Raw genomic sequence first — 23,543 nt, 5'->3', positions numbered from 1 at the left:
CGGCATTGAACTTTTCCCCGTTCGACTCTGTTTCGAGTGATCTTTATCTTTGTAAGATGTTTTGCTTACGCGCCGGAATAGGATTGGCGTAGAACTTGAGAAGCTAGTGTACGACTATATTTGATTACGTGTTATTCGAGGAGCAAAAGTTAGGTCTGCTTAGGAATGTTGAGCGCAGATACGAAGTAGATTTAGTAGCTAATTGTGATCTGATAAAGAAATAAATACTGAAAGAAAAATTATACAGCTCTCGAAAACTATATCAATGAACAGCAATTTTTTATTTATATTATCAAGTCTCAATAATCGTCATTCATCACCCTCGCCAAAATCTTTTCTACGCCTCTGATATAATTTCTCTAAGATATTTTACATTTGACGAAAACTTATAGTCTTTTTGGCATCAATTTGAATTTATAATCTTAGCATTCTTTGAATGCTATGAAATTTATTGAAATTTTCGGTGAGAGTCTTTTTTTATAAATTGAATTGTTTGTTCATTAGTTTTATCGAGAAGTGGAGACAGAGTTTGCAAGCGAACTGTTTTCTATTATTAAAAAGCACTTTTTGAGTGAACTCGGCATTGAACTTTTCCCCGTTCGACTCTGTTTCGAGTGATCTTTATCTTTGTAAGATGTTTTGCTTACGCGCCGGAATAGGATTGGCGTAGAACTTGAGAAGCTAGTGTACGACTATATTTGATTACGTGTTATTCGAGGAGCAAAAGTTAGGTCTGCTTAGGAATGTTGAGCGCAGATACGAAGTAGATTTAGTAGCTAATTGTGATCTGATAAAGAAATAAATACTGAAAGAAAAATTATACAGCTCTCGAAAACTATATCAATGAACAGCAATTTTTTATTTATATTATCAAGTCTCAATAATCGTCATTCATCACCCTCGCCAAAATCTTTTCTACGCCTCTGATATAATTTCTCTAAGATATTTTACATTTGACGAAAACTTATAGTCTTTTTGGCATCAATTTGAATTTATAATCTTAGCATTCTTTGAATGCTATGAAATTTATTGAAATTTTCGGTGAGAGTCTTTTTTTATAAATTGAATTGTTTGTTCATTAGTTTTATCGAGAAGTGGAGACAGAGTTTGCAAGCGAACTGTTTTCTATTATTAAAAAGCACTTTTTGAGTGAACTCGGCATTGAACTTTTCCCCGTTCGACTCTGTTTCGAGTGATCTTTATCTTTGTAAGATGTTTTGCTTACGCGCCGGAATAGGATTGGCGTAGAACTTGAGAAGCTAGTGTACGACTATATTTGATTACGTGTTATTCGAGGAGCAAAAGTTAGGTCTGCTTAGGAATGTTGAGCGCAGATACGAAGTAGATTTAGTAGCTAATTGTGATCTGATAAAGAAATAAATACTGAAAGAAAAATTATACAGCTCTCGAAAACTATATCAATGAACAGCAATTTTTTATTTATATTATCAAGTCTCAATAATCGTCATTCATCACCCTCGCCAAAATCTTTTCTACGTTTTTGATTGGTTAGTTTTTATTATCAATCGTGATTCGTTAATAATAGAATCGATGCCAATGATTTGCAAATTGTTTTCAGAATCTGTATATTTGATCATCGTCATCCCTTTATGGCACCTAAGGTTCCATGTTGACTTCACAGACAGCATATGCTTTGTCCTCATATTCACAATTCACGTCCCAAACCTCAACCTCGTGCGGAGACAAAGTGCAATGCTCTTTGTTTTCCCTATTATTGGGCTCGGGGGATTCAAAAATACTCAAGTTCATTTCAGCACCCCGTTTGCAGTACCCTGGGAGCCATTGGCCAGAAAAGTCACGGAGGCCCGGTAGTTGTTCAATTCCATGGCACTCACGGGGTCTCACAAAACCCAGCCACAGATTGGAATGTTTTTGGTTGAAATTTGGAATCGTGTCATTCAGATATACTCGCATTGCGTCAATTTCTTCCCTTCTTTTGGGTTGAAACACGTAAACTTTGTCCCATCTAAAATATTAAACTTCATATATGTTCTCTGATTGCCTCGCATTATAAAAGGCTAACAAACACTTAAAATTATCAAAAGCTGGATCTATCTTGCAAACCCTTCAAAACCCCATGATAGAAGTAAGTCACAGCTGGCGGGGTGGATTATAAAGTTGAAGACATGCGGGAAGTAAGAGGTCCAAACCGTGCATGGAAGTGTCTTTTTTGTAAAAATGCCGAGAACGCGGTGAAAATAAATAATTCACCGCGACTCACCGCATTCACCGCAAAAAGATGTAAAAAATAAGCGGTAAAAACTATTTTTTTCAATGCATTTCTTTCGAAAATTCACCGTAAAACCTCGACCCAGGATTACTTCCATATAAATGTGTTAAACTTGATTTCAAGAACAAAAATTTCAAAGCAATAAATTTGTAAATGTCCATTTCTGAACTACATGTGTATTTTCATAGAGTCCAGATCTTGTCTGGTAATTCGCCGCAGCCGTCGGTCTCAATCAAACCACCTCAATCTAAGATTTTACCTGTCCCTATCTGCAATGGTTCCCATGCAATACTGTCGGATTTCGTAAAAGGAATTGAATGTCTGTTCTATTGCTTTGAAGCATCTTGTTATGGGAAACCTGCCCTTTCTCAGTGCCTCAGCAACGACGGAGTTTACATAATCAACTGGGCAGGATCGGTAGGCACCTTCAGCTAAAACATTTTAACAGAAACGTAAGAAATAAAACGATTTTTTGCTTCCAGTTTTTTCCAAATACTGCGGAAATGGAAAAAAAGCATGAAAATATACTGCTCACGATAAAAGTTTTCATTACATGACGCCAAAATAGTCGAGATATCAGAATTTCTCAATAACTCTCAAGTGCCCGATTCCTCAAGTTTCTGGAAATTGCCCAGGCTTAACTCATGCCGTCAACAATCCTAATTCCCCTATAAGCTAAAAATGCTCAAACGCTGTAAAGATAAAAGCATACGCAAATTCCTATTAGAAATGATTTGTCCCATTTATTAAGATTATAAACGTAAGCCCGGGTCGAGGTGTCACCGCTAAAAATCGCTAAAAGATATAAGATTTGCGATGAATTTGAATAAAAGTGTAAGATTTGCGTTCAATGCGATGAATGCGGTGACAAAAAATCTTTTAAGCGGTGAAAAAGTTTTTCTCACCGCTTAAGCGGTGAAAGAGAATTTTTAATCGCTACCAGCAGAATGCGGTGAAACAAAAATACAGTGCTACCAGCAGAATGTGGTGAAAAAAAATTCACTGCTATCAGCAGAATGCGGTGAAAAAAATTTTTTTCACCGCTAAAATTGCAGATCTTGCAAATATTCATCGCTAATTTCAACGTATATCTTAAATTTACAGGAAATATCAATAAAGAAAATCACAGATGGCACAGTGGACTAAGAAGTTGATGTCATGCAGGAGGCGAGAGGTTCGCACCCGTGAAGGGCGGTTTCTTTTTTGTAAGAAATACGGTGACTGCGGTGAAAAAAAATTTTCACCGCTAAAAGCGCAAAAATTCACCGCATTCAACGCTAATCTTACATTATTTTTGGACCATAACTCGGTGCATGTAATTTAAATCACCTCTTAAATTTTCGCGTTTGCTCCTGTAACCTAACGTAAGATTATGTACTCGCCCAGAAGTGGTTTTGTACAAAACAAAATTTTGATAAGGGATAATTTTCATTTTGATAATTTACTAAGTTTTGCACTAAGTTTAGCGGTGATTACTTGAAAGGTTTGCGGTTTTTATGAATAAAAATTTTTGCACAACATTACCGATTGCGGGAGTTTTCCTCACCGCCTTATTTCTTGTTGCAGTGTGTATCGATTTTTTTAACTAAAGCAAGAAATGAAATGTTCCTCCAAGAACACAATGAATAAGTTGGATTAAGTTCAGAAGAAATTTTTGTCTTAAACATTGGAATTAAAAATGAGAGTGAGATTTTTTTTTCAATGATGAATATTTTCATAGATTTTCTTTAAAAGATCATGCGTTTTAATGTGAATGTCTAAAAGTTATCAAAGAGTTCTTCGGTTCCCTCGTTAGGATACAGCTTTCCTCTATCGAATCAAGAATTCAGCCTGTTTTTATTGGTTGTTGTGGGTCTAATTTAATTTTTTAATTCTAGAGCAGAGCTTGTTAACTGTTTGTTAAGTAGAAAAAAACTTAACTATTGTAAAATAGCTTTATTTGTTGTAAAAGTAGCTACTGTTGTGTAATCTAAAAGCATTCCTTGAATTAAGATTTAAAGTTGAAAATGAAAAACTTTCATTGCAAATTTTACAGCAAAAGAAGCTAAAAAGAGCTTTAAAAAAGCTACAGCAGAAGAAGCTAAAAAGAAATTTTTGATATTTTTCTGCATTAATATCCAGTTTTTGTTAAATTGAACTTATGTATTATTGTTACCTATTACTGTTAAATTTTAAATGCTTACCTATTATTGTTAAATTGACAGTTATAATTGTCAAAGACTTGGATATAGCTGTCCGTGGGTGTCGATATCAACCTGATAAGATTTAAATGAAATTTTTAAGCGAAATCTGTCCCATTGGGATAACATTTGTGCGTTCTTAAATCAAAATTATTAACTCAAAATAACGTCTCGTTTGGGCTATTTCTCTCTGTGGCCCATTTTCCGTCTGACTAATATTCACGGAACCAGTTCAAAAAGATGACAAACATTACTATGCGACAAACATCACACGGAATCACAATGCGTTGATGGTAGGATTAGTTTTGAAAGATGTTACGTACTAAGTGAAGAAATTTTAGCCAATCAGAATTGAGTGTTTGGATTTGAATTTAAATGCGAATAAAACGTTCAAATATACTTAGAATGTTCCCAAAAAAATTTAATTTAACCTAATTTTAAGTAATTATAACCACGGTATGTATCGATTAAGCTGGTTTATGGCTTAGTAATTCTAGGTTTTCTAACCAATTGTTGACTGAATTTGAACTGATTTTGACGTCAATAACATCAGATAAACAACCAGAAAAAGAGCATCAAAAACACTTTGCCGTCTAAGTATCACTTTTTGCTTTGTACGTTTTACGGCTATTACGTTGCTTGATATCTTTTCTAGATGACGAACTGAACCTTCGAACTACAGATTCTATTTACTGACTTAATATTGGTACCGCGACTTACCGAGCCAGCTTTGTTATAACAAAAAATGCTAACTCAACAGATATTGATTTTAACCTTTAAAATTTCATATTTAGACTAGGTTAATAGTCGATAGAATAAATCAACAAATTCAGGAAAAATCAATTGAGTTTTTGGCAACCAAAATTTATTCAAGGTACTAAATTGAAATCTATCAAATGAGCCCAATCTCTCTAAATCAAACTGAACAAGCAAAGTTGTCTATTCTAATATCAGCCTCACGGATCTCAATAATATGGCTCTCGATAACCTTTTTTTCTTTTCAGAAAGACTAAGTTTACTCGACAACAACTTTGCTCTCTCTCTGATTTTGTTACTCAAGTTGAACTCCTCTACGATTTCAGAGTTAATTTGAGCCTTCTATAAATCCGCCACATCAGACAACAATGGTGTTATACTCTTCTTCAGCAACTGTTGGAATCACCGAGTATTAGAACTAGTGAACAACAATTTTGCTCAAACCGCCGCTATGGACTACAGCAAATGTGCCTCGCTTTCTCAAAGTTTGTTATGATGACAAATGAACAATTGAATGACCTAAGCACCTTCTCTATACATTATTGATTTCTACACAGGCTATTCAAATTAACACAAAAGCAATATCAGATTTATGATGCTACCAAATAATCAATCAGTCAAACTATGAACTCAAGAATTTAAGCCTTATTTGGAAGATTAAAGTCCCCCTTACGGCATCTATAAAAAAGTTCCCCACAAGTGGCAACGGTGGAATTTGGCCCGAGGGTTTGCACTGGCTCCCCGCCAGGTTTCATAACACTGAGGTAAATACCTGATGATAAACAACTTTTATAAATTCGGTCCCCTTAAGAAAATCACTATTGCACCTGCTCAAATTCTACGTCCACCCTTTTTGTTCCAATAATGTCTGGTCTGTCAAATGATTTTGAATTGCAAGTCAACAGTCTTACTAACCATTTGTAGGTGACCAATTCAAGTTTTATCCATTTTCAAATGCGACACTTTTGTGAGGAAAATAGGATTTCCCATTTTCTACACTCCTCCTTTCTAGAATGATTTTCTCCTGAATAATTGCTAAAACTTATAAAAATGGCTAATTATTACACTCAAGCTGATCTAACCGCCTGTCCCATTTCCCTTAAAGTGGTCTTAATAGTGATATACTACAGGTTTTTGGGATCAAAAGCAGCTTTTTCCACCAATCGTGAAACTTTAGCTGGTGAAAACGAAGTCATCTTCGCTGGAAATGGTCTCAAGTTCTCAAGTTTCACCACTCTCTGACTCCGTTGATGACTATCCATAATAAGGCGAGTAGCTGTTAAGCCTGTCGGTAGACTCCAGCCTCAGCGATTTGATGCTTCTGCGTGAACACTCGGCTGGAAGGAACTAGCTCTATCGTCCTCTTCTGCTATTCCAACGGAGTTGAGCGACCAATTTTTCGATAGGAAGCCCCTCAGCTCGTGCCATGGGCCATTCCCCTCCTCCAAAAGAACAAATCCACCGTCTTCCCTCAACTGCACTATCAGATAGTGTGTAGACACCCGAATCATTCTGATTCGTTGCGTCAGTCCCAACATAGAGAATTTCCACACCCATTTATCCTCATTCTCAACTAGTCTCGGTGGCGTGTTCATTGTTTAGCTGCTTCCCTTCAACTCATTGAAGTCTAAGTTTACTGAACTTAGCAGTTAGATAAAGAGAGCCACAATGAATTGCCTACTTTCAATTCTCTCGTCCTCTACACAGTATATCTTTTTCCTCGGTCACTTACATTCGTTTCATTCTTTTTGAATCTCATTGCTTTTTAGTGATTGCACACAGAACAATAAAACTCAAAGCTGAATAGAGCTCGTTAATTTTCAACAATAAATGAACAGAAATCACTTCGTTGAACAAAAAACGCGTGGTTATTTTGATTTCTACTGTATAAATATCTTATTGTTTCAAAGCTCTTTATTTAAACAGGATCTTTTCTCTTATCACAACAAACCAAATTCGAATGGCCAACACCAACAATCACGTTCCGGGGTTAGAAACGCTTGTTCGGGAGGTCCCCGCGAATTTTTACGAGTTTACTATTGTAATTGACCCTTCCTCGATCGATAGCTTAATGTTTAACAAATACGAGACTCACGAATTTCTCACCTTGATTGAGGGCCTAATTATGTAGGGCCAGTTTAATAGCTCGTGGGATGTCAGAAGCTTACTCGATGATCACAGACAACGAGTTGTGTTCCCCAACCGAAGAAGGGAATAATCATTACTCGCCTACCTCTTGTATTCAAAACTCCTTTTCCAAACTAAATTCTTCTCCGTCATTCTTGTGACATTACCTATCCCTACGTACTTTATATACTTAAAATATTTTAGTTTTTCTACCTATTGTTCATCAATCAACTTAACGGTTGAGAGATTGGGATTTAAAATAAGGATAATAAGCATCTTGCATATACAAGCAACACTAAATTAAAAATTATTTACAATGAAGCAGTAGTAATAGAGTGAGCGACCCTCCCCGGAGGTGCGGACCCCCATGTATTAAGATTGGTTATAGCGGCTGTGACCGATTAGGGTCTTCCCTAACGTATTAAGATTTGAAATAGAATCTAGGGGCGCCCATATGTATTAGGCTCCATGTATTAAGATTATGAATATAATCTCCATGTATTGAGATTAGGAATAGAATCTCCGTGTATTAAGATTAGTTATAGCCGCCGACATGTATTAAGATTAGTTTAGCCGCCGACATGTATTAAGATTAGTTATAGCCGCCGACATGTATAAAGATTAAATATAGCCGGTGACATGTATTACGATTAGGAATAGGATCTAGGGTATTTTTTGCAGAATTTTTGGGGTTTTGCAGAGTTTTTGCAGTTTTTGCAGAATTTTTTTGCAAAATTTTTTTGTTTTTGTGTTGAAATTACGTCATTGTAGCTGTTCGGAGTCAATAAATTGGCTAGTTATGATTGGCGCTTACTGTATTAGCTAATTAAGATCCGCTCCATTAATAACAAAAGTATGTTATTGTTTAGCAGTTTACAGTTTTTTTCAATAATTTCTAAATACTCTCTTCTTATTGATAAAAAATGACAGCTTTTTTAAAGAAATTGAATTGGAAAAGTTGTAAATAATAGACACCATACAAATTATGCACATAAAACTACAAAATCACTCGAACATTTAAATTAAATAGGTATAAATTATTATCAAAATAAGTGAAACCGAGGTACATTTAGCCAATGGGTTAATAAAGTCGACAAAAATGAAAAACTTGCGTAGCTAAATGAGTAAAACGTACAATTGTTAAAAACTAAAGTCGACTTTGTTGGTCACCAGCTTAGTGTATACCCCAGTAATCAAGTTTACATATAATTACTAATAAAATTTAGTACATGCACATCATGAACATTGTTCAAGTTTGTTAGTAAAAGTTTAAAAAGAAGAAATGCAGCATAGATAGAGTGTGGAACCCAAACAAGTTTTGCATTTTCTGGAGTGGTCTGTGTATCATTTTTTGATATTTTATTCAACAATTTGTAATGTGTGACTGACCGTGCTAGAGAATCCGCATAAAAATATTTCCTATTGAGGCGACCAATCATTATCCAATGTTCACAAACCTCACTGCTTGGTGAATTGTTGAATATTGCAAAACTGAATTTGGGTAAATTTAGGACAAAATCTGTTGGAAAGGATCCAATATACCGGAATTTGAGCTCTGGAATACGTTCAATAATGTCACAAAGTGATGTGTTATCCATGACAAATAAGTTTCCTTTTCTTTATCTCACAAGCACCGTTTGTACAAGGATTCCTGACAGAGCAATCAAGCTGAAAACTTTCGCTTTGATTTTGAGAGAAGCAACAATCTTTGGATTTTGTGATTTTGTCGACCATTTCTTCCTGGGCACTGGGATAAAACAAAACAATAATTTTAAAAAGTCCAAGGAAAAATAGCAAAGGAGTATAAATATATATATTTGAAGTTAGTCTACCCCAGTTCACATCCATTAGCTAAATATTTTGATGTAGAGAACAACAGCTAGATAATGAAGTTAAACCTAAAAATGTTCCAACAATGTATACAAAATCGTAAATAAAAGAGAAAAAATCTAAGACATTTTTAGCAACAGTCCCAAACTGATCAATTTTAACGGTAGACATCCTTTCTCCTAGAAAATTATTTCTGTCAAGTTTCTTAGTGGATGATCGGAAAACATTTCCAATCGAATACTTTCACCGCTGAGTTCAGGATAATGAATATTTTCTCCAGCATCTTGAAGTGAAGTGAGATCGAACATCAGTCTGCAATGGTTCCAAAATAGATGATTTGGTAACGCAAGTTTTCCTCGTTAAAGTTCATTGCTTTCATTGTTGTTACGTATGCTCTACAGTCATTAGTTGTATCAAGTGATAGTTTTACAAGCTCTACAAGCTCAGTCATTAGTTGTATCAAGTGATAATTCTACAGCGTTACCTCCGCGAACAATTCTAAGTTCTCGCAAACCAAATTTTTGATAATGGAAAGGATTTTCTTGAAAATATCCCGTGAATGCCGAATTGGTGTTCATCGCAATAGCTACTTTTCTGGTTAGAGCATTGTTAAAAACATTTTCCTGAATAAACTGGTTCTGTCCTGAGGGAATAATAAACGTACGTGCAATTGTTTCAATAAAATTATAACAAACAGGTCGATGAGTTAATTGGTATTTGACAGTCTGGTGATACACTTCGTTAACAACCACACGTCGTTTAAATAAAGAACAGTCTAGAACCTTAAGGGAAGCGTGAGGATTGTAGGAAATCTTGTAAAAATTAGGTCTTGCAGGAATCAAGTTCAGTCTAACTTTTGTTTTTGGAAGCAGTAACTTTTCACATTGGAATAAATCAATAGCCAATATTCTTATAATCGCTCATAATCTTCTCATAATCACACGCTCTTCAAGTTCGTATCCATGACAAGCTGAAATACTTTCTGTATTTCTTGTTGAAGAGTTGAATTCATTGGAAAATAAAGCCTTGTGTCCAAAGAGACCATTCGAGTTGTACATCTGTTAATTGTTCAGATACACTTCACAATTGGAGAAGAGTGAGTGTAATATATTGTTGACGTGAGTTGGATAATGTAAATCCTCATCCGTGAAAGATATACCCATATCTGCTTTTCAATGCTCATCTTTTTTTGTAAAGTTATAAATCAATCAATCTTCCCTTTTGGAGCCCAATTTTGATTTGTAGGTGGATATCTCTCAAATCAAGATAGATACTTCTATCTGTTAGAGTTTGTAAAATGTCCATATCGAAAACTAAAAACGTTTGTTGATCTAGAATTCATTTTAGATTAGCAAATATGTCTTTTCTTGTTCGACGATGTCGACTGATTTTTGGAGGTGATCTACGAATAAAGCGATGCTTTCTTGTTTTCCCTGCACCTAGCTGTTTACGTAAATATTTTTTTCTAACATTAGCAGCAACCGATTTGATTTATTTCTTCCCAGTCAAAACATTTCCAATGTCAGGTGCGGCCATTTCAATTAAATCAGCTCCCACTCTTTTTGCTGCTGGGACAACATATCGTCTCAAAAAAAGAATTGCTATCTTCCCAATTGTTTGTGCTAAAGCTTCAAACCCCGTCCCCTTTGTTTGGCATATCCGCAAAAATACGGTAAATCACTATCAGCAACCATTTTTTACAGTCTTTATTCTAAAAAGTGGTTTTCAGAAGTTCTTCTAAACTTTAGTACTGCTCTAGTTACTCCAACAGAGTTGAAAGGTACTTTTTCATCATAATAGTCCCGGAGCTCTAGTTTTTTGCTGTGGAATGAGTTTTTCAGAATTTTTTTAAACTGTAGGTTTGGAAATCTTTGATAATTCAATTATTGCCCAGTTGAGATGATGTCTCTCTCCATTCTTAACCTTCGATATAAAAGGAATGCATCGTAAAAGAGCAGCTTTTGTATCACCCACAATGTTGTATTCAACGATATCACTACATCTCATCAAGGTATGTATTCGTACAATGTCAAAAGCGAATTTTGGAAAATGTTGACCAGCACCACTCATGAACGCTTTAACCCATCCCATAAACAGCTTCTTAACATCCAAAGACATGACAAAGATCAGCACTAAGTAAAGAATTCTCATTGGGAAGACTCAAAGAAATTCGCTGTGTAATTTTGTTAACGTGTAATTTGATTGGTGTTTTTTTCATACTTTTCACGTTCCTGAATTTTGTTGTTCATTTCGTTTACAATATCAGAGATCGAAGTAGATAGACCTGGATCAAGTGTGTAATAGTCTGATGGTTTTGAATTTGGCGTTGCTTCATCTAGATAGAGGAATTTCCCTTCCTCCCTCATGTTTTGGTACAAGGAAGGATAAGATAGTTCTGTAATTGCAACCTTCCATTCTCATTCGAGATTAATTTCTTCAGGAAGAAAGTTTGTAACAGAAATTAATTTATTTTTTGGGTAACAATCAAAGGAAGCATTCGAAACCAATTCTACAGTAAAAAAAATTAATCTCTAAATGATACACTTTGCAAGATTTAAATTTTGCAACTCTTGTTCATACAATTTGCCTAGAATTTCGTCACCATGTTCTCCGTGAAGGTTATAGGTTGGTGGTTTTAATGTCGCAATTTTATCAATTTGAAAAATTTCACTTGTTAATTGAGACTTGTAACTTTTCCTTAATGTGGTGTCGTACTTGGAGATTCGAACTTTGTCTCCACTTTAAAAGCGTGGTTTTTTGCACTCAAAAATAGGGTTTTTGTTGGAAAAAAATTGATAGTAAATCTGAATTTTTAACGTTTTTGGGGGGTTTACCTATAGATCTTTTAGCTCTTGTGTTCATAGTGTTAACAAAACTATGCATTTTGTGAACGCAATTATCGCCGTTTTCCTCCATGAAGCGATCAATAATGCTTTTTTAAGATCCTATTGCTGTTTCTGCTACAGCAGCTTTTGTTTCACTTCTTGTAGAGTAGATTTTGACGTGTTCACTAGGGCAATTTTTTTCGAATTCTCCCCCGAACTCAGTACCTTGATCGGCCCACACTCTATCAGGTTTAGTGTTCTTCCTTAACATTTTTTTAATGGCAGCTACAGCATCAGAGGCATATTTTGGCTTCATTGAATGGACAAAGACCAGGCAAGAAAAGACGTCAACACATATCAATAAATGTTTCACACCGTTTTTAAATTCAGACAATTTATCCATAAAAGCCAAATCAAGACACCAGATCTCATTAATACGCTTTGCAAAAGCAGGTAATCTTTTGAAATGTCGAGTTGCTTGTCTTAATTTAGTGTAAGAATTCTCTCTGTATAAAAAATCAGTAACCTTCTTCTTTGAATACCCGGTAGCTTTCTGAAGGTTTTGAACTGAACCATATGCGGCTTTTCCTTCCCTGTACAACCTCTGTAGCTTGACTTTTTCAGATTTGAAAGGGATCTAGCTTCCTCGTTCTTTGCTTTTGGCGTCTTTGTTTATAATTTTATGTGGATGTTTATAATTTCATTGCGTCAAGAATTGTGTAATAAATATCGGGACATTCAACGTTTTTCCTCTTCAGAGCGAAATCGAAATTGACAAAAGCAACGTTTGTATCTCTTCTGTTGAACAGAATGAAGTCAGATAGGAATAACTTAATGCGAGGTGAATATAAAATTTCATTGATAAGCGATTCGTTGCTGGAAGACTTTGTTTTGGCGTTCAATTTTTTAAAAACAGTTTTAAAATTGTATGGAACCAATCCTGTTTTTCGTTACATTTGTCCAATCTTTGAGGTGACAACTTAATTTTTTGCTCATAAAGTTGTTAAGGAATCAAAACAAACTGATCCATTTCAAGAGAGACGACTAATAATTGACGAAGTTAAAATTGATATGAAATTGATTCCTTTTTTGAGCTCAGTATCTCTCTTCTTTTACTTGGACTAGTTCTTTTTAAAATAAGCAGATGAGTTTCTTCTCTGAATTTTAAAACTGCTTGGTTTTGAATTTCTCTTAGCTCTCCTATTAAAAGATTTAGTATGCACTAGTTTAAAAACTGGATGAAGTATTTGAGACAATATTTGAGGAAAGTTATTTTGAAGCTCTGAGAATATTTCTGGAACGCGATCAGAGTAGAGGGATGTTGTGTGCTCATCGTTCAAAATGTAATCTGTTGCTCCGTTTTAACTAGAAAAACTAATGATGGTGTTGATCCACTGTTAGTACAGTATCTTAGAGGGTCGACTGCTTTTGGTGTCAAGTCAATAAGTAAATGAAAGTAAATGACCATAGGGAAGTGAAGTTGCTGTGGTATACCAGGCTTATAGTTGAGATCCCAATCCCAACTGTTGACTGAGCGTGTTTATTTGTAAGACGTCTCTGGGTGATTTGAATAAAACGATATGGGTGTTTCGTAGCTCAATATCCCTTCCTACTCGGCTTTGATGAAAAGATCGTGCTTTATGTATACTGTACTTAAAGCTTTATGTCTGAGTTTATAAGAACTAAACTTATAAACTCAGTAGAACTGAAGTTCGAATGTGAATTCAATTCGCTATAGTCAGTCTATAAGCTCCAAAACGTACAATTCATAGCATATAAAGCAACGTGTACGCAACGATCGATTTAATAACGTATTAGTTGTAAAACGTACAAAGCAACAAGTGGAACTTAGACGGTAAGATTTTCTGTTGTTCATTTAACAGGTTTTTTCGTCTGATGTCATTGACTTCAAAACAATTCGTATTCAACCGGCAATTGTCTGAAAAACCTAAAAATATTAAGCCAAAAACCAGCTTAGTCGATACATATAGTGGTTATATTTACTTAAAATTAAGTTATATGGACTTTTTCGGATTTTTCAACGTATATTAAAACGTTTTATTAATTTAGAACGATTTCTGCACGCATTTAAATTCGAATATAAGTACTCAATTCTGATTGGCTAATAATTAGTCCATTTACTACGTAACATCCTCCGGCCCGGAAGAAGATGTTGGGAAAACTGGTACAAGTTTTACAAGCGTGCGGACGAGTGAACTGGTCGACGTACGTAAAACGGCGGAGCGCACGACGCTTTCGGAGCCGTAACGGAATTCCACAATCCGAGCTGTTGGGTAGTAACACCTAGGTTTGGTTTCCTCGACTATCCAAACCAAGTCTGCGGTCTTAAGGTGTTGCTCGGCACGCGTCTGCCACTTAGAGCGTCGGTTCAGCGTCGGTACGTACGTTCTGATCCAACGGGAACAGATTGCATTAGCGTACGACTGCGCACGGACGTAATGTTTACGAAGGTCCAGCCCATTATTGCCCATAAGAGATGTAATACCGGTGGAGTATTCTCCTAGAATGAAGTGATTGGGCGTTAAGGCGTTCAAATCGCACGGATCAGCGCTTACGGGTGTTAAAGGACGCGAATTGAGAGCATTCTCTACGAGACAAAAAGTAGTATGCAGTACCTCATCCGTGAGGCCACGCGTGCCAAGAATAGTATACAACACGCGTTTGAAGCTGCGTACCAACCTCTCCCAGATACCAACTTGATGTGGTGCGCTGGGTGGATTGAATCTCCACTTTATACCTTTGTGAGCAAGCTCAGTTGCAATGTTGACAAAGTTCCACTTTTCAGTACTTTTTCGGAGTTCTTTCTCCGCTCCAATAAAGTTTGTGCCATTTTCCGACGAAATCATGGCAGGTCTAGCCCTACGGGACAAACCGCTCAACTCCCATAACACAAGAACTGTTGTCCATGGATTTAACTATCTCAAAATGGACAGCGGGAGTAGTGAGACAGGTGAAAAGGAAGCCCCACCTTTTCTCAGTAGTACGGCGGACAGTAACATAGAATGGCCCAAAGTAGTTAACGCCAGTGTTCGTGAAAAGAGGAGACTGGTAAGCAAGTCTCTCCTTAGGTAAGTCAGACATAATTGGTTGCATAAATACAGCTTGGAATTCTTGGTATCTCAGACAGTGTGCTTTGATAGAACGTAAAGATGATCTTAGTTTCAGTACTGTATAGTGTTCCTGCACCATTGATCTTAAGTATTCAACGCTTAAGAGGAACCCGAGGAACGGATTAGCCCATTTGGACTAAGGAACAGTGAATGTGGAGCGATTCGGCGACTCCGTTTAACAGATTTATTGTCGAGAAGATCTTTTCTTTTGGTTTCAAAAGACTCTCCTTGCACCAAGTACTGTAGATGACGCTCGGCTTCGTCAAGCTCAGTAGGGTCAGTAATGCTACCATCGAGGTTACGGTAGCCGGCATGTTTCGGCAAATGAAACTTGAATTAGATATGAAATGTGGAATTTTGACCCAGCTGCTTAGTTTTAAAATTCCAGCGGACATTCCGCGCGTGCCAGCGTCAGCTGGATTATCCTTAGTTGCGACGTGGTTCCATTGGTCAACGCTGGTATACTCCAAAATTTCACAAACGCGATTTGCAACAAAGATTGGTTGCTTTTCATTAAAGTTTATCCACTGGAGAACGGTCGTGCTGTCTGTCCACATTAATACTTGGTTAACAGTTACAGTAAGTGCCTGAATAATTTGGTTGTTCAGCCGAGCGGCAAAAAGAGCTGCTTGCAATTCCAGTTTTGGGACAGTCATTACTTTCATTGGCGCCACACGCGCTTTCCCCAAAACAAACGCAAGCTCTGTTTTTATCTTGCCCGTAGGAGTTGTTACTCGGGTTCGAAGAAATGCGACGGCACTAAAAATATCCTGGGAACTGTCACCGAACATATGCAATTCTAAATTATCAAAGGGTCCAGTAAAATAATTTCGAGGAATTTTGATGTTTTCAAGCGTTGGTAAGTCCGCACTCCAAACCAAAAATGTTTGAACCATGTCCTGTGGGAGCTCATCACCCCATTGTTTTCTTGTGACACGCCAGATGTCTTTTACGAGCAGTCGCACACCGACGGTAAACTTTGCGACAAGACCAATGGGGTCAAAGACTTTCGAGACAAGACTTAGGACAAAGCGTTGCGTGAGGGACTTGGTAATAGCGCAGCTTGGACCCCTACTCACAACTAAAGTGTCGTTAGTGTGATCACACTTTAACCCTAGCACATGCGATGAATCCTCCTGACATGAAACAATGACCTTGGGCTCAGTAGATTGAGGGGACCCATCAATTCGGTCAGCCAGATTTGGTACATTGCTTACGAACTTTGTAAGCTTGAACCCACCGAGATGGAGAAGATGATCCAATTCCTTTGATCTATTGATGGCTTTCTCAGGAGACACCACTGAGTCAAGGTAATCGTCCATGTAGAAGTTTTCAAGGACGGCTTTTGCAGCTTCGGGGTAAAACTTGGCATTGTCTCTCGCTGTGCGTTGTAATGCATAGTTGGTGCATGTGGGCAAGTCTTTAGCCCCAAATATATGGCGCGTATATTGATACACTACAACGTTAGTTGTGGGGTTCTCCCGCCACAGAAAGCGAAGTGATGGTTGATCTGATGGTAATACACCAACCTGTAGAAACAATCCCTCGATGTCGGCAGAGACGGCATATGGATGTTGTCGGAAGCGAAGAAGTACCTAAATAAGGTTTTGGAGCAGATCGGGGCCAGTGAGCAAAGATTTATTCAGTGAGACAGCATGAAATTTTGCTGCTCTATTGAGCACCCTACGCACCTTACCCGGTTTGTTCGGGTTTAACACCGGATGGTGGGGTAGGTACCACTCTTTATCGGACCGGCTCTCAACCTTGTGAGCGTCCGGAACCTCAATTACATACCCCTTATTTAGATCTTCCTTGGTGGTACAAGTATACTTCTCTCTAGGGTCTTCATCTCCGGCCAACCGTTTTTCGAGAGATTTTAGTTGCACAAGGGAGGAGAAGTAATTATTTGGGAGCTGGGTGTTGTCTGCTGCCCACAACACTCCGACATCGTATCTCAGGCCATTGTGTATGATTGTTTTCTCAAGGATTTCGTGAGCCCTTTCGTCTGCTTCAGATCGTGGGTCAACCTGCTGGTTTGTCCCAAATGATTCAATGTCGTACCATGACTTTACTTGAATTGCTATCTCATTGTCATGTTCGATATTCACTTTAAAGCACATTGAGGTTATACAAGAACTTGATGGTAACGGACCGCTTAAGACCCAACCTATGGGTAAGCGTACGGCAACGGGTGAACGCTTCTCATCGGTAGAGAAGTATTCTAACGGGCGGATGGCATGAAAGACATCTCGTCCGAGTATCATTTCAATGTCTTTGTAGGAATATGTCACGGGATCAAGGACTGCTAAGTGTGGGTAAGTCCCTTGCAGGGCCTGTACATTAATGAGATCAGAGCCGACGTTGAGACTCTCTTTAACTAAAGGGTTGATGATGAATGGTTCGGAATCCTGATGTTCTCTTGGTTTCAAAGTAACTTCAACAACCCTAGTATCAACTACTTCCTCGGTATTAATACCCTTGACAGTTAGCTTTAGTGCTTTACCGTGCAAACCGAGTCTATCTGCGAGACTACCGGCCACCCAAGAGTTACTGCAGGCGGTATCACACAAAACTAATGCCTTGGTATCTACACGAGACGAATTGACCAACTGCAATTCCGTTACCTGAAAGAGCCCCTTAGCATCAGTAACAGATGACATTGTTGTGGTCTTATTAGACAACTGTTGACTAGTGGTTGCTTTACTTTGACATGTGTTGCCAGAAGGCTGAGTGGTATTAGAATCTGTTGACTGTTTCGTTGGGAAAACCCTATCTGCTCCATGCAATAACGTGTTATGCGAACTATTGCACCCCTCTGCTCGGCACTTTCTTGGTTGAGGGCACTGGCGGAACGTGTGCTTGTCGCGTAAGCACGAAAAGCGAAGTTTATTATCCCCCACCAACTTAGCTCTCTGGGTTGGAGTCTTTTCCTTGAAAACTGGACACTCCCATAGCCAGTGGTTACCGTTGCATACAATACAGCGAGAGTAGGTGTTTGTGGAAGAAGATGGCATTTGCTTCTTTGTTTCCCTTTGTTGCGAATTTGATGCAAACACTTTTGAGGCTGTTTTGGTCTTGGTGACTGAAGTGCTGTTGTCTTCAGGCCTTGCCTTGGTTGCACTTTGTTTCATAAGATCATGGGCCTCAGCCTTTTCTTTGAGCCAATCGTTAAAGTCAAGGAGGGTAGCCTTAACCCAGTGCTTTTTAACCGTAAAGAGCCACCAAGACTCTTTCATGTTTGGTGTTAACTTCTGTACCGCGTGGTTGAGTAGGGAAGCGCTTTTCAAGTCAGCATCAAATGATAGTGACTTGAAAACTCCAACGAGGCTGCATATGGCTGCAGAATAGTTAATGATGTTATCACTATTGTGCATTTTAAGAGGCGGAAAATTGCTTAGTTTATCCAAGTGTGCACTTACGACTGCCTGTGGCTGGCCAAATTTACGTTCTAAAGTCCTTAGTGCATCCTTGTACATTAAGCCACAGTAAGCGAACTCGGCGATTGCAATCTTTGCTTTACCGGTGACGAGGGTTTTGAGGTATGTCAATTTAACGTCATCAGTTAGCGATTGCGAGTCAATCGCGCTTTTGAATTGACCATACCACTCGTGCCATTGTAATGGATCGCCATTATACTGAGCAAGTTTTCATTCTGGCAAGGGGTCATTTTTCTTGCTGGTTACTGCGTCAGCTAATACCCTAATCAATGATACATTGTCCGGCATCGGAGGGGCAGGTGCAGACACCTGCGGACCACTCCATCTCAACGGCCAGGCCAGGTACAATATTATTTGTAGTTGCAATCGGGTTTTCCTGATGTGTGCCGGATGGTGATTGCATACCAATCAAAAGGGGTGAATTCGAATGTATTTGTTGTCGAAAATTAGTAACTGATTGTGCGATGTGTGCCTGTGCATTTGGAGCAACATTATTTACGGTAGTAATTTCTAAGTTGACTAATGACGGTCTGTGCTGCGGAACACGCCAATGACTCATATTTGGCACAAAACTTTGGCCAAGAGGGATATTGGCCATATTTGGGAAAGGAGGAGCAACAGAACGTACAACTTTGTGTACTCGGTTATTACTATTCTGAAAATTGTTTTTGACGAGAAGCTGATTAATCAAAGGGGCGTATGGGATGGGAGCAATGAGGTTAGGTGCGAAGACTGGGTTCGGAATGGGGGAGTCATTAGGACGAGCGGGCTCGGAGTAGTGCTGTTGAGTGTTTGGACTTGGTGGGGCGCTTGGGTGCAAGGGAACGTTTATTACGGGGGCTGGATGATTTGTTGTCGGAAAAGGAGGAAGAATGGCGTTTGGTGCTCGGGGAACAAAATTAATTTGTTGTCGGGAGCATATTTGCTGAGCCAAATTTTTTTTGGGCAGATTTGATGTTTCAGGTCCCCTGGATTCTAAAATTTGAAGTTGTGCGTGTGGAAAAAGAATCAGACGAATTTTTTTGATTTATTTGTGATCGAACAGGCTCTTGAATGGGTGGTGAAGAAGCCCCCGGAAGCACCGTGCCTTGTTGGCAAGTTTGATTCATTTGCGCTCGTAGGTGCGCCTGGTACAACACCTGTGTGTTGGCAGCAGCCAAAACATTTTCAGGTGGAGTGTAATAAGGATCGAGTTGTTGTAAGGTCTCATTGCTTAAAATGTAATTGCCTCGACAATTTTTTGGAATGAAATGCCTTGAAATGTCAGTGTTGTGATCTTGCACTGCTTCGCCGTTGTTGTGACTAGGGCATTCTGGAGGGTCAATCATAACCTCTGGTTCACTAGTTTTCTCCTCATTGTGAAAACTTAAAGCAAGTGAGATGTTGATCCAGTCTTGGACAGCCTTTTCACTTCTCATTGAGCTCTTAGCACTTGCAGTTGTTTCAGATTGGCTACCTTTAGAAACGGCGTCCAGCAATTCAAATTCTTCCAGAGTTGCCTCTGCCAACCGTTTCCTGTTGTTTTCCTCCTGTTCATCTAATTCCATTTGCTTTTTCTGTTTAGCAAGGCGAATGGCTGCCTCATTCTGTTTTTCAAGTTCTTCGCGCTTCATTTTAGCAATTACGTAATCATGTTTACGCTGACTAGATGTTTTTGACGAGCTCATCAGTGAGGAAACTCTAGAACGAATGGAAGCCCTCGGTTCCTGAAATTCATTCCGTTCATCATCAACAGAGTTGATAAAGTTTGGATCTTGTCGTTCTTAGTGGTCATTGCCTCCAGGTAAGACTCGAATGAGGGAACAATTGCAATTGGATCCTCTGTTTCTCCAGCAAACGCAATCAGGTCTTCATTTTTGTATACAACAGTCATAAAGCTTCCTTGCATTTTGTTACTTGGCCTTCAAATTTCACTCGCCTACTTTGACTATTTATACCATGAAGGATATCTTCATGTATGGCATGCAATTCAGCCTCACGGATTGACCTGGCAGCGTACAACTTTTTGACTTTTTGATCAAGACTATTAGACATCACGATGTTTTTATTTCCAAAGACCAGCAAAACTACCACTGCAAACGGTTATCTAATATATGCACACTTCAAACAAACCAAACCCACAAAAACAACCCCAACGCAAAAAGGCAACAAACCAAGCACACTGTAGACAGTCTGTAAAACAAACCGCCCAAAGAGCAGAAAAGGTCGTCGAGCAGACAGTACCCGACAAAAACAGAAGTGGAGCGCTGAACACTATGCGCTCAACGCGGAGGGAGACAAAAGACACACGGGAAGTCGAACGAGCAACGCGCGACGAAACGGAGACGTTACGGACGGGAAGTCGAGCAAGCAACAAGCGACGCAACGAAAACGGGACAGACGAGAAGTCGAGCGAGCAGTGCGCGACGGAGCGGAAACGGGACGTGCGGTAAAGCGAGCGAAAAACGCGCAACGACGAAACGGGACAGTGCGAAAGAACGGGCGGGAAATGAGGTCGGAAAGAACTAAGATAGCAGACCACAGCAAAAATTCAACCAAACAACCTAGCCGTAGCTCCAGAACAAACTTAAGTCACACCCTAGGAAGAAGGAGAGAAGCTACTGCAAGACAATTTAATATAGTTCATAATGGGTCTATAACGATAAATTTAACGACAAACTAATATACGGCAATGCAGTAGTACACTAAAAGGATGCAAAGGTCAAAAAATTTACTAGCCGTAACTCCAGAATGAACCTAAGTCACATCCTATCAAAACCCAAACCAAAACAAACAATCAGCATACTAACAGTATTAAACAAACTACAGCAAAATTGAATAAACTACAATAGTGTATTTGTAGACTAAGATAATTGGAAAAGTCGAGAAACAACCCAGCCGTAACTCGAAAATAAACTTAAGTCACACCCTAGAATGCAACAAGACCAAACCAACTAGCAATCATACAGGTACACACAAACATAAAGCAGCAAAATCTATATACTACAACAGGAAGGCTAGTAAATTAGTAAAGTTGCAAAGTGAAAGGACAAACCAGCTGTAACTCGAGAATGAACTTAAGTCACACCCTAAAAAGCTATAACACCTAAACAACAAACCAGCATACTATCATACTCAGCATACTACAGCAAAAACGACATCATACTTCATCACATATGACATTCAACAACAAAATCAAGAAACGTAGACGGAGAAAACGAAAAGCAAAGTCTTGGGAGAGCGACTTTATTGAAAAAAAAACGCAACACGGAGAATTGAAAAGTTAAAGGACGAAAAGGATGCGCTCGAAACGGTACATAAAAGAGCGACGAGCAACAATCATAGGGATTCGATCAATTTTTTCTGTAGGCCGGAGGTTGCGAAAATTTTCACAACTTTTTCTGTGTAATGAGTTTCAGTCAATTAACAAACCTTCTTGTAGAGAAAAATTATTTTTGACAATTTTGTCAAAATTTTAATGCTTTTGTCCATTTTTTTCCAGTCTTGGTCAATTTTTTGCAAATTCTTGATAACGGAACGGTAATCCAGCAAACTGGACGGTTTTAAACTTAAAGATACGGTTTATCAATATTCGGTTTTGATTTTCTAAAATTATTAGAATTGCATCAAAATTGACCAAAATTGAACAATTTAGCATAATGTTTTCTTGATTTTTTCTATATCACAGGTAATTTTTTGAAATACGAACCGACTTGATCACTTTTTATAACTTTTCGGCAATTAGAACAAAAATTTTTGAAATCCATGTTTTCCTGTCTCAAAAATTGTTTTTTATGGCCCCACAACCAGTGTTTTCTACAAATATTTGTTTAATTCTACTAACTCATTATCCAAAAAAATTCACGAGTTGGGTTTCTTGCCGTCTAAAACTTTTATATGAACTATAAATTTACAGCGAAAAAATTGTAAAATTTGTTTTGGTTTTGTCTTACAGTTTTGCGGCTAAGCTCAAGTCCTCTTTGACGTCCATGTCCTGGCCGCCGATCTCAATTCTTTCTCCGGTCCAGCCTCTGGGGTCCAGGTCCAGTTACACCTTTGCCTCAAAATAATTGAGTTTTTCAATTTGTTTCAGTAAGTGCTTCAGTTGTGACTTCCTTTTAAATAGGGCGGGAGACCACCATTTCCAACAGTTGTTACTGCAATTCTGGCTTTCTCGCAATCCACATTGAGTACATTCAGAGGATCGGCCTCCAGCGCATCCACATTTTGGGAAGCCAGAGCCCCCACTGTAGATAGAATAGCTGATACGGCCCTTGGTTGTTGATTGGCACCAGGTGGGGGAGATGAGGCGTTTTGGGATGCAGCTAGCGGAGCTCCTTCTCGGTTCAAAAGCAGTGTGAAATTCTATCCTCAGTATGAACGAGGACCGGGGTATATACTAAAGGCGGCTCAAATAAGGAGCGGCACCATGTCAACTCAGTAAAACTGAAGTTCGAATGTGAATTCAATTCGCTATAGTCAGTTTATGAGCTCCAAAACGTACAAACCATAGCATATAAAGCAACGTGTACGCAACGATCGATTTAATAACGTATTAGCTGTAAAACGTACAAAGCAACAAGTGGAACTTAGACAGCAAGATTTTCTGTTGTTCTTTTAACAGGTTTTTTCGTCTGATGTCATTGACTTCAAAACAGTTCGTATTCAATCGGCAATTGTCTAGAAAACCTAAAAATATTAAGACGAAAACCAGCTTAATCGATACATATAGTGGTTATATTTAATTAAAATTAGGGTAAATGGACTTTTTCGGAACTTTCTACTTTCTACGATATTAGAACGTTTTATTAATTTAGAACGATTTCTGTACGCATTTAAATTAGAATATAAATACTCAATTCTGATTGGCTAATATTTAGTCCATTTACTACGTAACATATCAGCAGTAGCTATTTTTACAAATTCTTCCGAACTAGAAAATTCTTAACAAGAGTCATCAAAAACAAATAAATACTTTGTTCGGTTATTAGATAAATTCGGTATCAACTCAAAATCAACACCTTGAA

At 38.2% G+C, this 23,543-nt stretch overlaps 1 protein-coding gene across 1 annotated transcript in view; it reads right to left on the bottom strand.

Moving 5' to 3' along the window:
* Positions 1-1,458: 1,458 nt before the first annotated feature.
* Positions 1,459-23,543, bottom strand: part of LOC142351665 (uncharacterized) — a 67,042-nt gene continuing 44,957 nt past the window's right edge. Inside the window, exons 2-3 of the mRNA XM_075403808.1 lie at positions 2,511-2,682; positions 1,459-1,987 (exon numbers count right to left, since the gene is read on the bottom strand). Of these exons, the coding sequence (XP_075259923.1) occupies positions 1,618-1,987; positions 2,511-2,682 (542 nt within the window). The 3' untranslated portion in view covers positions 1,459-1,617. The remainder of the gene's footprint in view (positions 1,988-2,510; positions 2,683-23,543) is intronic.

The sequence above is a fragment of the Convolutriloba macropyga genome, chromosome 1 (genome assembly GCF_964194025.1).
Source record: "Convolutriloba macropyga chromosome 1, txConMacr16.3, whole genome shotgun sequence".
Taxonomy (NCBI): domain Eukaryota; kingdom Metazoa; phylum Xenacoelomorpha; order Acoela; family Convolutidae; genus Convolutriloba; species Convolutriloba macropyga.
This window is presented reverse-complemented; position numbering and strand designations above follow the sequence as displayed.